The 14856-nt window shown below is 38.5% G+C and overlaps 1 protein-coding gene across 1 annotated transcript; it reads left to right on the forward strand.

The window, feature by feature from the left end:
* Positions 1 to 416: 416 nt before the first annotated feature.
* Positions 417 to 14760, forward strand: LOC143746798 (uncharacterized). Its single transcript, XM_077238930.1, has 3 exons — positions 417 to 467; positions 1154 to 1286; positions 10709 to 14760. The coding sequence occupies exons 2-3, from the start codon at positions 1202 to 1204 to the stop codon at positions 11968 to 11970; spliced, it is 1347 nt and encodes a 448-aa protein (XP_077095045.1). The 5' UTR covers positions 417 to 467; positions 1154 to 1201; the 3' UTR covers positions 11971 to 14760.
* Positions 14761 to 14856: the final 96 nt, after the last annotated feature.

Raw genomic sequence — 14856 nt, forward strand, 5'->3', positions numbered from 1 at the left:
AATATTTTTTCATAGTATTGACACTTCAATACATTTTCATTGACACTTTATTTAAAAGACGAACACAGGAAACCACAACGACCATGTGACATGCAGGATAATCATTTTTTAATAAATACTATTTTAGCATTAACATTAACCTTAACATTTTTTTTTATTTTTTATATATCTTCTACTTATTCTTTTGGAAGATGTATGCACTTCAATCCTGACACATATGAACTGTGCTTTAAGAACTCATTCGGTCTTTTTTAACAATTAGTAATTCTTAATCTTTTTCATCACATAATTGGACAAGATGTATCAACATATATTCACCATGAATTCCCATGACATCTATTATATATATTTCTATGGACTCTGGATATTGGACAGCAGATTGAACAAGACTTTTATTTTGGTCTGAATATATGACATCATAAAGCTGCGCCGTGCTCCTGCAACTGTTATGATTAGACTGAAGAAAGGTTTGTGGTTTAAAGCATTTGAAGAGTTTAAATCGATACGCGTCAATTTGGTAGTTTTTACAAGAGCTATATGTGACCATGTATTATTGAACATATCTGTGTTATATGCTTAATGTAACAATTTTGTGTTTTCTGAGTAAAGTGTATTTGAATGCGAGTTACAGAAAAAGTGCGTCTCAATTCGCGCACTATATCTTGTATCAGTTTCTCGTAAACACGAATTCGTGTTTTGGAAAAGTGGTGATGGAGAAACGGAGCTTTTCGAAACTCTTATTCAATTGAATCTATGTTTTGCCAAGTGACTCACTGATTCGAAGCGCTTGAATCACCGCGCGCGGACGAATCCTGCCGCTCAAAACAGAGTAAAAAATACAACGAAAGCACAAATGTGATGATTAACAATGACAAATTTGATCAAATCTTAAATGTTTTTATGACAACGTAATTCGTTAAATCTGCAAATTATTAAATAAGTGTCTGTAATTTAGTATATATTGTTGTGCTCGTTTTGAGAGATTTTTGTCTGGTCAGTTGATTTAAGTCCATTAACTCTCACTCTGAATGACTCCCTCACAAGTGCGCTGAACTACTGAACTAGAGCTGATTGAGATGCACTCAAATTTACTGTTAATTTATTTTTCTTTCTGTTAATTATTCTCATCTTCAACAATTTTTCAAACACACAGGAAAACTTCTGAAGAAACAAATAAGATCCATGTCACACTATTATAAAGATGGCGTTTATTAAAGAGGAGAGTGAAGACATAAAGATTGAAGAAGTGTTCGGCGTGAAACATGAAGATACTGAGGAACAAACAGGTTAGTTTCATTCGCCCATATTTAAAGGGTCGGTAAAACACGATTTCACTTTCTAACTTTAGTTAGTGTGTAATATTGCTGTTTGAGCATAAATAACATCTGCAAAGTTACAGCGCTCAAAGTTCATAGCAAAGGGAGATATTTGCTTTTTAAAAAATCAATTTCTAAGGACCACAGCAAACGGCCAGTAGGGACTACACGACATTCTTCCTTCCAGGGTTGCTGACATCACTAACCCCAATATTTACATAAACCCCTCCTCCGAGAATACTAAATAAGGGCGAGGCCATTTTATATTGCTTTGGAGAAGAGTTGTTGTGGTAGAGTAGGCTGGAGTGTTGTTGCCGCAATGCCGTCGAAACGCTGTTATTTTTATCCGGATTGCAAGTCGACTTTGTTCAGCCTTCCTACGGTCGGGGGAGTTAGGGATCAATGGTTAATTATTACCCAAATCTCGCTCTCTGTGCTGCACATTTACGGAGGAAAGCTTCCACAATCTTCGCGAGTTCAATGCAGGATTCACACAGCGGCTTGTCCTGAAAGATGGAGCAGTTCCAACTCTAAGAACAGAAGCTGTTGTTTACGGTCCACAATCTGTATGATTTATTTTTCGTCGATGTGTTTTCCTGTGATAGTTCATATTGTTAATTGTACGTTGTAGCAAGGAAGTAAACAAATGACAATGCTGTTTGGCTCTGCAAACCAGTTTGTTTTCATACTTAACGTTATCCGACAAAAAAAATTTTAATCTCAACAGCGAACTTCGAATTAGAGTAAATTATTCTTTGATTAGAGCTTTTATGTAATGTTATATGTTTGTAGATATCTACAGGCATGCTAAACATGGTTCTGTGTTTGATTTGGCTACTGTAGTAAAGCCAATGTTTAGTGTTCGTTTTGGGTTAATGGTTCTGGCGACAGATATTTGGCTACAATCGTTCTAAAAATACAAAAGTAACAGTGGCATACAGTCAGTAACGATCACTATAGATTCGCAGTCTTTACTCAAAAAAATCCCTTTGAGGACTGTAGTATAATTTGTTAGAACGATTATATGAAATTCTTGTTTATAAAGCTTATTTTTTGTGATACTATAATAATTAGTACAATTAAATAACAGTGTATCTAAAAAGTAATGCGACAACAACAAAAAACAAACTTTTCTGAAACGTTGTTTAACAGCCGTTCTTGAACAGGTTCTGCACGATCATCTTCACTAACATTCTCTGGGTCTGATTGGTTTTATGGACGACATTGTTTATAATACACCAAAGCACAAACTACTGGTAAAGTTAAGGGGCATGACGTTTCCGAAAAACGTGCACTAGGCGGTTAGCGAACCACAACACACTGGGCCAGCTAACCAATCTGAGCCCATTGCGTATTTTTGAGGGACTGGCTTCATAGAACCCGGAAACCATCAGACCGTTTTTACAAGGAGGGGCAGAGCAGTGAAGAATAAAGGTAAAATATATGAAAAATATTGCAACTTTTTAAAAACGAAGCATGAACACATGTACATTGCACCCCACAAACACAATTAAGCCTTTGAAAAAATGTGTTTTACCACCCCTTTAAAAGATCTACATAAATAAAATTTCTGAAGATTGTCAAATGAGTGTCCAAATTAAAGCGGTTTTATTTGACATGGAGTGGCGGGTCTTCTCATGTGGACAGACATGTTTGTTGAAATAAATTAATAAACTAAATAAATTTCTGTGTTATTCTGAAGAAAGGAAATCATATACATCTGGGATGGTATGAGTGAATAAATGATGAGAGAACATTAGTTTCTGGATGAAGTGTCCCTTTAACTATCACCACAGCCAGTGTTGGGAAAGTTCACTTTCTACATGAACTAGTTCAAAGTTCAGTTCACAGATTTTAAAATGAACTAGTTCAGTTCATAGTTCATACTTTAAAATTTTGATCTAGTTCATAGTTCTTTTTTTCCATATGTTGCTGCGAGCTATTATTTTTCAAAATTATTGCCACAGCCCTTATAGAACCACAGACAGCAATTATTTTATCAGCAGGCAAAGTTTGCACAGAAATGTAAGATTTTTCCCATCCTCTTTAAATGATCATTCGACGCCTCCTTTCTGCTTTTTGTGTTGATTACGCATGCGGCGTTGCAACGCTGGTGGCTGGTGTTGCCAGATTGGGTGTTTTATCTGCTACATATTAAGGCCTGTTTACGGTGTGTTTTAGCCAGGTTTTCGCCTGGAAGGCTCTATAGCAATCTGGCACCCTATTGAACGAAGTTAAACTGAGAGTGCTGTCGTTCACTGACACCAGAAAGACAGAGTTCACAGTAACGTTCATCAGGCAGTAAAACAGTACTTTCAGTTCACGTTTGCCCAAAATATGAACGATTTCATGAACTATCGATCAAGGTGGCCATTATTACAATAATACACTTAAAAAAATCAAGTTTGTTGGTGAAAAAAGATTTATGTTTGCCAAATCATGAGAGTAGTTACAATTATTATTTTGATGTATTGACATCCACATTATTTTAAACCCTAAACAAAATTTCAAAGCTTGTGGCCTGAAGCCGATGTGTGTGCTGCCCACACACACAAAATAGCTTTGGCCACTACGATCAGCACTGCATCCTCCAGAGCTGACTTAGACGCAGCGGCCATCTTGTCAGAAGACACAGGCATGACGTGAACAGTCTCTGGCTGGGCAAGCGTGATGTGAACAGTCTCTGGCACGGCAGACGTGATGTGAACAGCCTCTGGCGCGGCAGACTTGACGTGAACAGTCTCTGGCGCGGCAGACGTGACGTGAAAAAGCTCAGGCTGAGGGGATACTGTGGGTTTGTGAGGCTCCTCATCACCAAAGCCCACAGTAAAGGAGGAGATGTTCAATAAAAGGGAAACGTCCATATACTGAGCGGAGGCGGACCCAGGGGCGGAAATGAAGGGCCAGGCCCGTCGAGCGGAAGAGGGCCTGGAGACTGAGGCGGAGCAGGCTGAGCAGGGGACCATGGCGGATCTGACACTTCAGGGGTAACGGCAGCCATCTTATCCGAAAACACAGGCGTGGAGTCGACCATCTTGTCCGAAGACACAGACGTAGACACAGCTGTAGAGGCAGCCATATTATCCAAAGACGCAGGTGTAGAGTCAGCCATCTTGTCCGAAGACACAGGTGTAGAGTCAGCCATCATGTCCGAAGACACAGATGTAGAGTCGGCCATCTTGTCCGAAGACACAGGTGCAGACACAGGCTCAGAATCAGGCGGCCTGGCAGCGGCCATCTTGTCTTAGGGCTCAGGGGGCGTGCCGGAGGCCATTTTGGCTGGAGACAAACTCTCTTGCCATACAAAACGCAAATAGAGCGTCACATTTGCGTATATTGCATCTAGTTGGACGCTTGAACATTTTGAATCCATTTGCACGTCCAAAGCGAAATTGACGTGCGTAAAAAGCAAAAAATTGACGTGTCGGAGGTAGACATGTGCCGGTATTCGGTAATGCGATAAATCGCGGTAATGAATATGCACGATATTGTTATCGCGGGGACTTCGAAATACCGTGAAAAATAATAGATCCGAATTTAGATTTTTAGAACGCGCATCAGCTTATTTTCCATCAACCGCTTAAAAAACAATGCGTATATGCTGCGCAAAACACATGTGCACTTTGATGTAAACAATCCCCACATCACATGTATAAGCACTGTGTGCATGCAGTGCGCACTCTAGTCTAATGTAAACAATCCTCACATGGAGAAGAAGCACGGCGGAAGGAGGAACGCTGCCGACTATTTATCCCCCGCATGGCTGCCAACTCTCACGCATTCAGCAGCTTGAGACTCACGCAATTGACACTTTCACACGGTCTCGCGCCACACATCCATTTTCTCACCCAGAGAAAAATCGCGGAGCAAAGAGGACACTGACACCGACAGACTAGACAGAGCAGGTTACTTTTGATATGAAAAAAATATCAGCTCTCAGGTTTTATAACGAAATTCAGACAATAAATACTGTTTTGGTGCTTGTAAATGTGACGTGACAGATCGCGCGCCTCAGATCAAGTAAACCGATCATCTGTTACTTTTTATTAAAGATACAGTACAACCCACCGAAAGGTACGTACTTTCGATCAATCAGTGTTTTTCAACCACGGAAAGAGGTCAATAACACTGCAGGAGAACAATTATGTCACAGAACGTTACATTTACCTCAGGAAAGCCATTTAATGTTAGTTGACTATAAGAAAATAGCTATAGAGAGGAGTATTTTGCTAAATATGTGCACTATATTATTTTAATATATGTTTACTTGTCATTATATAATTGTTATTATAATGAAAATTACGGCATATTACATTTTTATATTTATATTATTATTATATTTATATTGTATGCATTATATTTAATTTCTCTCTGTATGTTTACAGCATTATGTGAGATATATTTTTTCTTGAGAAACATTTAAATGCAGGCTATCTACTGTAGCCTACCTAATATTTATCCAAATGAGTCAATATTGAATCAAGATTGAAATTAAATCCAAGAATTTAATTGAAATCATGAAAATTGTGTTAAGCAATAATACAAACAGTAGCCTCAGTAACCATGTAAACACTATAACATGTCACTAAAAAATAAAATTAATGTTTTGACAATCACAATTACACATTGTGATGCAAGTTTTTTTTTAGATACCCCCAATCCGTCTGTTTCTCTTGTGCAATTAAAATATCGTGATAATACCGTATACCGTGATAAAAGCTCAATCAATTAATCGCAGCATGAAAATTTGATACCGGCACATGCCTAGTCGGAGGCAAAATCCGCTTCTTGTGGGAGGGGCGAGTGCTATGCGGTTGTCTGTTTGCAAGATGGCTGATGTTGATCGAGCATTCATCGAGAGTCACCGCTCTGTATTTGCTCTGGAGAGCAGAACAGTGGTGTAGGGGTCATCGTCGCCGTACTGGGATCCACCAGACCCTCCGGAGGCATTCCCAGTTTGGCGAGTTTCACCATTTCCTCCAGGAGCTGCGGATGTCTGAACCAATCACTGACAGGGGTGGGTGTTGTGAGGTTTTGCGCTCGTGCACGGCTGGACGCGAAATCGGAGCAACACCCGCCCCTGTCAATGATTGGTTGGAACACTTTATTTTGGTTTTGAGTGGTGGTTGTACCCATTTGTTTTTGTGTGCAGATCTCAGAGCCTAGGCTACCTACAGAGACGCGGTTTTTGGACGGCATGCTTATGGGGCGGGCAGCAAGCGGATCGTTAGGAAAGATTAGACCTTTATTTTTGGGCCAGAAATCACTGATACAACCTTTAAGGGGCCGTTCACATATTGCGTCTAAAAACGCATGGAAGGCACAGCGGTGTCGCTGTCTCCTTCTTTACAAAGCGCTTGCGCTCCAGTGGCGTCTGTTATTGCTGTGCAACCTTGAACTACGATTTCCACAACATGTTGACTAAGCTTTCAATATTGTTATGGAAAGGGGGAAGCTGATTGGTTGGTTCTTGTCACATAACCTGCGCTGCGCTTGCGGCATTCTGAATAGTTTAGATTTTTTTCATCTCACTGTGCCTAGAAAAAGCAAGCACAAGATTTTTATTTTATAATCATAGTTAATTGTATTGTTGTCATTTTTTGTTTTGTGTGTTAAGTTTTTCCGCAACCCAAGCATACCTGTAGGACTATAGAACTGTAACGACTGAGACAAATCAGACACAATTATGTGTTATATTTATCCAAATCAATGCATCTTCTTCTTCGTGTACTTGCGTCCTCTTCTTTGTGCTCTATAAATGTTTGCTTAGCAAGACCATTTAGTGTTTGAGCGCCACCAAGTACTATAACTTCAGCAGCTCCAGGCATGTGAACAAAAGTGCCAATCTGGTTGGTCGTTAAAAAATTAAATTTTACACCTGCCGTTTCGCACGTCGTGAGTAGATCCTCACATTGGCCCCCTTTGTTTAGTCACAAGGTTTTAAACGTCGGCGATAAACGCGTGCTATAATCATCCCGATGTGCACCAGGCTTGAGTTTCATCTTGTTTTGCACGATTGAATCAGCTGGAGTTTCGGAAATTTCATTTGTTCTTGTTTTGCCTCCAGTGCCTTGCATGTAGGGATGCTTTGGTTGAAGTGCCTGATGCACAAATGCATTAAAACTATTGGCGCTTTTCCACTACACAGTACCAGCTCGACTCGCCTTTGTTTGGTTTTTCACTGTGTAAAAGTTGTACCTGTACCTGCTTTCGGGTACTTTTTTTCGTATCACCTCCGGCGAGGTTCTAAGCGGGCTGAGGCGATACTAAAATGCGACGTGAAAACACTGCAGACTGCTGATTGGTCAGAGAGATTCACTGCGTCATCATTGCACACGCCAGACCAGACGGAGCTATTTTTTTCAGCAGTGTTTCGTTTTGCTCTCCTGAAACAACGTTTGTCTTCTTGCTGTGAGAAATAGCCACATGCCGAGCTTAAAAAACAGCACACACTCGATTTCCTCCATTGTCCTGTGTCCTTTGTGTGTGTGTGTGGGTAGTGGGTGTGTGTCACGTAGTTCCTGTGGTGTCACTATGACGACTAGGTACTATTTTGGAGGTACTATCTGTAATGGAAAACAGAGCGAAAAGCGAGCCGAGTCGAGGTGAAAAAGCGGCATTACTTTAACCACCAGTCTGCAGTGTATGTACAAAACAGGCTACTGAGTCCCATTGCACCCATCCGGGAGAGTATGCTGCCACAATGTTCGTGCATTATCGTAAACTAGGGCTGGCGATAAAAACGATAATGATAATTATTGTGATATAATTTTTTCTCTATAAAACGATATCAAGAGTTCGATAAATGTTCGATAATGTTTATGTGCCAAAAGTGGAACAAAACCATTTCATTTGAACCGCGCGCCACACAGACCATTTATCCGCTCAGCTCAAAGTCCAAACGGCAGCGCAGCGCGAGCTCACTAGAGCAGATGCGTTACTCTGATCGTCTCTGTCTCGAGATCCAGTGAGAAGCGCTTGAATTCAGTGAAGAACACAAATGTCTCAGTGATTTAAACCAGTTTAAAGGCAGGTGAAATAGCGCTGACAAACAGGAGAAACTGTGTGCAATGATACAGTCAGAAGGATTTTCAGTCTACAAATTCCCATAATTTACCATGGATTTACTGTAACGTTAGCCTAGTAATATTAACTTCACCATGAAATGTGGGATATACATATTGAATTGTATTATATTATTAATATAGACAATGTATTAAAGGACTAATGGAATATAATGACAGTATTTAATCATGTATTTAGGCCACTGTTTTTCATAAAAAATACGATAGAAACCATAAAGTTACATTTTGCCATGATAGTGAGGTGCTATAGGCTATGCCTGGTTTTATTTGTGGTTATTATGATCTAAATGCATGATACTGGATGACCAATGGTTAATTTGAATAAAACTCAAAGTTAGTACGTCTTACCAAATAAAATTAAGATTGTTACATTTTTTTTAACAGATGTTACTGTTTTGTTAATGAACATAAATTTAACATAGTAAATCTGCATCCTTACTCAAGCTAATACTACTGTCAGCTCACTGTCAACTATGCGTTTCGAGACAAAACATGTAATATTAATATTGCAGCCTGCACTGCAAACTGTGCTGAAGATACGTGCCATCAAAGTCAGGCAACACAAACCTGTTTCAGGACTTGAAACAATATCCTCCATTAGCACAATTCAGAAACTAAGAAATTAATTTTTCTATTAAGGGACCGTTCGGTGTTTATGGAATGGATCACCGTAGGAAAATAGGGGAGGGTCATATCTTTTTATTCTTTGTTGAGGGGAGGGTCATCTAACTTTTTTTAGTCTAGGGGGAAGGTCACCCAACTTTTGTATTTATGAAAAAGCAACATTTCAAAGTGGCTTGCTTGGTGCATAATATTTTTCCATGTAGCTCCATTTATCTCTCTCAGTCTCGACCACCCATCGCTAGCAGATGGGTCTGACCCAACAAAAATCAGACACAAAAGACCAGTTTGCCATTGTTTGAAAGTGCGTACGCGCTCAGAAAAAGTGCATCATGTCAGAACAGGACACCAATGAAATGTTACCCGGCAAAGCTTTAAAGTGAGCAAATAATGAACTTTTGTGATTGCGAATAAGTGCAGTGTCATGTGAGTGTAACTCTACCGCTGCGTTAACGCGATGTGAACCTGCGTTTGGCCTATATTTGATCCGCTCGCCGTTGTACTTTTCTTTGAAACGACAGGAGGCGACTGAGTAATTGCCCTCTAGCCCATCCGGGAATCAGCGGTGAGAAGTAAGGTACACAGGTGAATGTTTATTTTAGTACACATCAGATCACATCACAACAGATTCGGCTCAAAGTCGTGCATCTTCGGGTACGGAGCCGCCCACGCATTTACAAAATCTGCCGTGCACACTAGCAAGTCAAATGGTGATATCGCGTATAAAACGACTGTTATCATTTCTGAAAACAAACACAAGTAACGAAGTTAACAAAACTGTATGGCACGTATGCACAGTGGTGCATTTATTCATCGCACAGACCAATCTTTTCATAGATATATGTCGCACTGTACAGGACTCTTTTTAATGAACGTTTGGTGTAGGTATATAGGCATCGAGATATCTGAACATCTTTGCCAAGCACAAACCAGTACAGAAGTAATCAATAAATTATCCGGAAGGGTCATGCCTTTTTCCACAATCATTTTGGAGGGTCATAAAAAAATGTATTGCTGGCGAAGGGAGGGTCTAGTCTATTTTGACTAAAGATCTCAAAACTCCTCTGGTAGCCCCTTAAATAAAAAATAAACAGTCCCTAAGATATTTATTTTCTTAAGGAAAAATGATGATTTATCGTGATAATTATCGATATCGACTGATATAAAACAATTATCGTGATAATTTTTTTTGGCCATATCGCCCAGCCCTATCTTAAACATTTAACTTTCCAGTCCTCGTCGATATAGTACACCCCCTTCAGAAGTCTTTACTAATGAGTTGAATTCAGAGTGATTGATTAGAGAGGCAAACAAAATGTGCACTAGATGTGTAGTTATCTTATTTGCCAATGACATAATGACAGCGGACAACCATGCAGCCCTCATGTAACAATATAGTGACATGAGGGCATGAGGTATATATTATAATAAATAATACAATAAGTTTCTTAGTTTATTTTCTGTCCTTAGTCTGCATTTTTTGTATAGTATAGTAACATTTTATGGTGTCCTTGAAAACTAAAAATTGGTGCTGGAAAAAGTGCTTGAAAGTCCTGAAAGATTGCAGACAAATCCTTTTTCAGTAGACTTATTTCAGTAGGCTTTGATGCCTTGAGTTGGTTTTTATGTCTGCTGTTTTGTGCCATTAAACTGGTGTCAACTTTTATTTGTCTATTTTTGCTTTAGACCTGATGCTGCTGAAAGAGGAGAGTCAAGAACCGAATGGAATGGAAGAGAAAGATCAGTATGAGAAACATGATTTCATGACTGGAGATAAATCCACAAAGATGGAAAAGATTCACTCACGAAAAAGAGCTCAAAAGACCAAACCTAACAGTTATTTCACTTGCCGTCAATGTGGGAAAAATATCAGTGATAAACGAAACCTGGAACTCCACATGAGAGTTCACACTCGAGAGAAGCCTTTCACATGCCAACAGTGTGGAAAGAGTTTCACTCAAAAACCAAACCTTAAAACCCACATGAGAGTTCACACTGGAGAGAAGCCTTTCACATGCCAACAGTGTGGAAAGAGTTTTACTCAAATACAAAACCTTAAAGTCCACATGAGAATTCACTCTGGAGAGGGCTGTTTTACCTGCCAACAGTGTGGGAAGAGTTTCACTCATCATCACAGCTTTAATGTCCACATGAGAGTTCACACTGGAGAGAGGCCTTTCACATGCCAACAGTGTGGAAAGAGTTTCACTAAAAAACAGAACCTTACTGTCCACATGAGAGTTCACACTGGAGAGAAGCCTTTCACATGCCAACAGTGTGGAAATAGTTTTACTCTAATGCAAAGCCTTAAAGTTCACATGAGAGTTCACACTGGAGAGAAGCCTTTCACATGCGAACAGTGTGGAAAGAGTTTTACTCGAATACAAAACCTTAAAGTCCACATGAGAATTCACACTGGAGAGAAGCCTTTCACATGCCAACAGTGTGGAAAGAGTTTCACTCGAATACAACATCTTAAAGTCCACATGGTAGTTCACACTGGAGAGAAGCCTTTCACATGCCAACAGTGTGGAAAGAGTTTCGCTAAAAAACAGAACCTTACAGTCCACATGAGAGTTCACACTGGAGAGAAGCCTTTCACATGCGAACTGTGTGGAAAGAGTTTCACTCAAAATCAGAGCTTTAATGTCCACATGAGAGTTCACACTGGAGAGAAGCCTTTCACATGCAAACAGTGTGGAAAGAGTTACACTCGAATACAACACCTTAAAGTTCACATGAGAATTCACACTGGAGAGAAGCCTTTCACATGTGAACTGTGTGGAAAGAGTTTTACTCAAATACGAAACCTTAAAGTTCACATGAGAATTCACATTGGAGAGAAGCCTTATATTTGCTCTCATTGTGGACAGAGTTTTGCACATAAAAAAATCCTTAATTCCCACATGAGAATTCACACTGGAGAAAAAGCTTTACAACAGTTGTAAATCTTAGAAATCACATTATCATTCACACTGGAGAGAAACTGTTCATGGGGAAAAAATACGTCCATATGTGATCAGTGTGGAAAGAGTTTCACACGTAATGTAACCTTTAATTCACCTATGGCTAAGCCACGCCCCCTCCACTCACTGAACAAACAGTCAAAATTCGGTGACAGGTATGGAAGCAAATAAGAGACATAATTATTTGAAATTTAACAGCCACTGAATACTTTGTTTTGAAATATTTTATTTTGAAAAACGTTTATCTGAATTTATTTGCCCTGAATTCACCCCTTTGAAATTATTTTACTTTGGAAACCATGTATCTGAATTTATTTGTTTTGAATTTACCGAATTTATTTAAATAGGAAAATTCTTGATTTCCATTTTAAAAACCTGAATTTCAATGAATATTTTTCAATGCTCACAAATTCAGATACAAAAAAAAATCAACTTACAGAATTTCAGATAAAATAGATTCAGATCTCAAATTCGACTGCTCAAATTCAGATCGAAAAATTCAAGTTAAATATTCACATGGTAACATCCGGGCTACCCAGGATAGGTTGAGCCTGTAACCAATTGACCCTTCGCCAAGCCACGCCCGAAAACCGCCACTGGCCAATCGTGTCTTAGCAACCGTAACTAGGCGCGGGAGGTCTGGCAAGCTTTCGAGTGAGGGAAACATGCCGAAGCGTTGTGCGTATGGATTTTGCAAATCTAATACCCGGTATCCTAAAAGTTTGGACATTTTTTCCTTCACGAAAATCTAAAAGCGAAGGGGAGAAATGAGGTGCGTGGATCCAGCAGTGTGGGAGAACCCATTCACAACTACATCTCCACAGGATTATCAAAAACACCTAACGTTATGCTTGGAGATAATGACGGTTCTTTGTTCATAATGCATATGTTTTAAAGTAAAATAAAATGATTAAAGACAAGACGGAGGCTCACTGACATACTTTAAAATATATTTCAGCATTTTGTTAATCGACGGCTTACTAACGATACCCCTGACTGAGTAATTTTAACCCAATCCGATCGCGGCTCTCCCAGTGTTAGTGTTATTCCACAAGATTTATGGATAAACCATTTGATTTATAATTATTAGATTATTTTCACATTTCACTTACCCTGCTGTGCACGGACATAGCTGATCCTCAGTTTGTGTTTTTCCCATTTGAATGGTCAGCGTATGAGGCGTTGCTGCTTGTATTAAATGCTTGTATTGTAAAATTGTATTAAATTATTCTCTAATCGGTTGCATATTATGTCGTGGATATATCCCTCGAATGCACACTGTAGTCCCTTTTGTCTTGCTCTCTCAGATATTTTACATGTTCGTCCAAAATTACTAATTATGTCATTGGGAATGCCTGACACTGGTGCATACACACTGTAATAGACGTGCCAGGGCGAAAGCTTGACAGGCGTAGCTAGAGTAACTAGGGAGGGCGGGGCTTAGCGAAGGGTAGCCCGGATGTTACCATGTGAATAATTTAACTTGAATTTTTCGTTCTGAATTTGAGTAGTCAAATTTTTCGATCTGAATTTGAGCAGTCGAATTTTTCGATCTGAATTTGAGCAGTCGAATTTTTCGATCTGAATCTATTTTATCTGAAATTCTGTAAGTTGATTTTTTTTTTGTATCTGAATTGGTGAGCATTGAAAAATATTCATCGAAATTCAGGTTTTTAAAATGGAGTTTAAATTTCAGAGGTAAATTCGAAACAAATAAATCCAGATACATGGTTTCCAAAGTAAAATAATTTCAAATGGGTGAATTCAGAGCAAATAAATTCAGATAAATGTTTTTCAAAATAAAATATTTCAAAACGAAGTATTCAGTGGCTGTTAAATTTAAAATAGTTATGTCTCTTATTTGCTTCCATAGACAGGCGCTATACTTAGTCATGTTGAAGAGGAGTGAAAAGGCTACATGTTTTGCTAAAAAAAACCATAATGTTCCCCAGTTGTTTTGGTAAAAAGTTTTCTAAAAAGTTGTGCTTCAATATGTAGTTAATGGTTCATGATCAAATTAAATATGTACAGGTCTAAGTTGCATACGTTTCCAGGACAAGCCTTTTTACCATCTTTACCAAGAGTACCTCTCCGTTAGTTTAGTGCTACAGTATTTAATATGAATCATTCAGCACAACATTGCTAACATTTGTTATCTTGGTTATTTACAGAAACGTTAATGAAGCTAAGTTACATGATGTACAACGAAACTAGAAGCTAACGTTAACGTTTTCTAACGTTAGCCTAACGTTACGTTAGAGATGTTAAAGATAACGTTCAAATACGTTGTTGACTTACCTCAGAACAGATGTAGACATCCTGGTTTAATTTATCCACGTTTAGTTGGTGCATACACACATACACTACAAAATTGGTTCACAGTTGGAAACATCTCAATTTTTTTTTTCACTTGTATTTTTGCTTGCAAATAGTATTTTATCCAAGGTAAACATTTTTGGTAATTGTGTAGTTATTTCTCATACTGTATTTTCAAAATGTTTTGGATATGTATCCTCTCCCCAAATTTTTCACTAATAAAACACAATAGAAATAATTTAAATAGAAGGCTTATATTGACCTTATAAGATCTACCTTGTAAATATTTTATTTGCTATTTTATTAAAAAGGTTACAATTACAGCAACAATTAAAATAACAATATTTCATGTGTAATCTTTCTTTGTAAAAACTAAAGTATATATTTTATGAAATGTATTTCAAAGTTAAGGATTCATTAGTTTGAATAAAGCTTACATTGGAACAAACACTATAATAACATCTTAGTTGATGACTTTATTTTTGACAAAACATAATACACTCACCTAAAGGATTATTAGGAACACCTGTTCAATTTCTCATTAATGCAATT

Source organism: Siphateles boraxobius, unplaced genomic scaffold (genome assembly GCF_051911475.1).
Source record: "Siphateles boraxobius isolate OS27281-9 unplaced genomic scaffold, OSU_SipBor_1 100, whole genome shotgun sequence".
Lineage (NCBI taxonomy): Eukaryota > Metazoa > Chordata > Actinopteri > Cypriniformes > Leuciscidae > Siphateles > Siphateles boraxobius.

What these genes read in the sequence shown, in the direction of transcription:
- LOC143746798 (XM_077238930.1), top strand. Translation starts at nt 1,202, where the DNA reads ATGGCGTTTATTAAAGAGGAGAGTGAAGACATAAAGATTGAAGAAGTG. An exon ending in AGATACTGAGGAACAAACAG is followed by an intron (nt 1,287 to 10,708) that starts GTTAGTTTCATT and finishes TTTTTGCTTTAG; the next exon opens with ACCTGATGCTGCTGAAAGAG.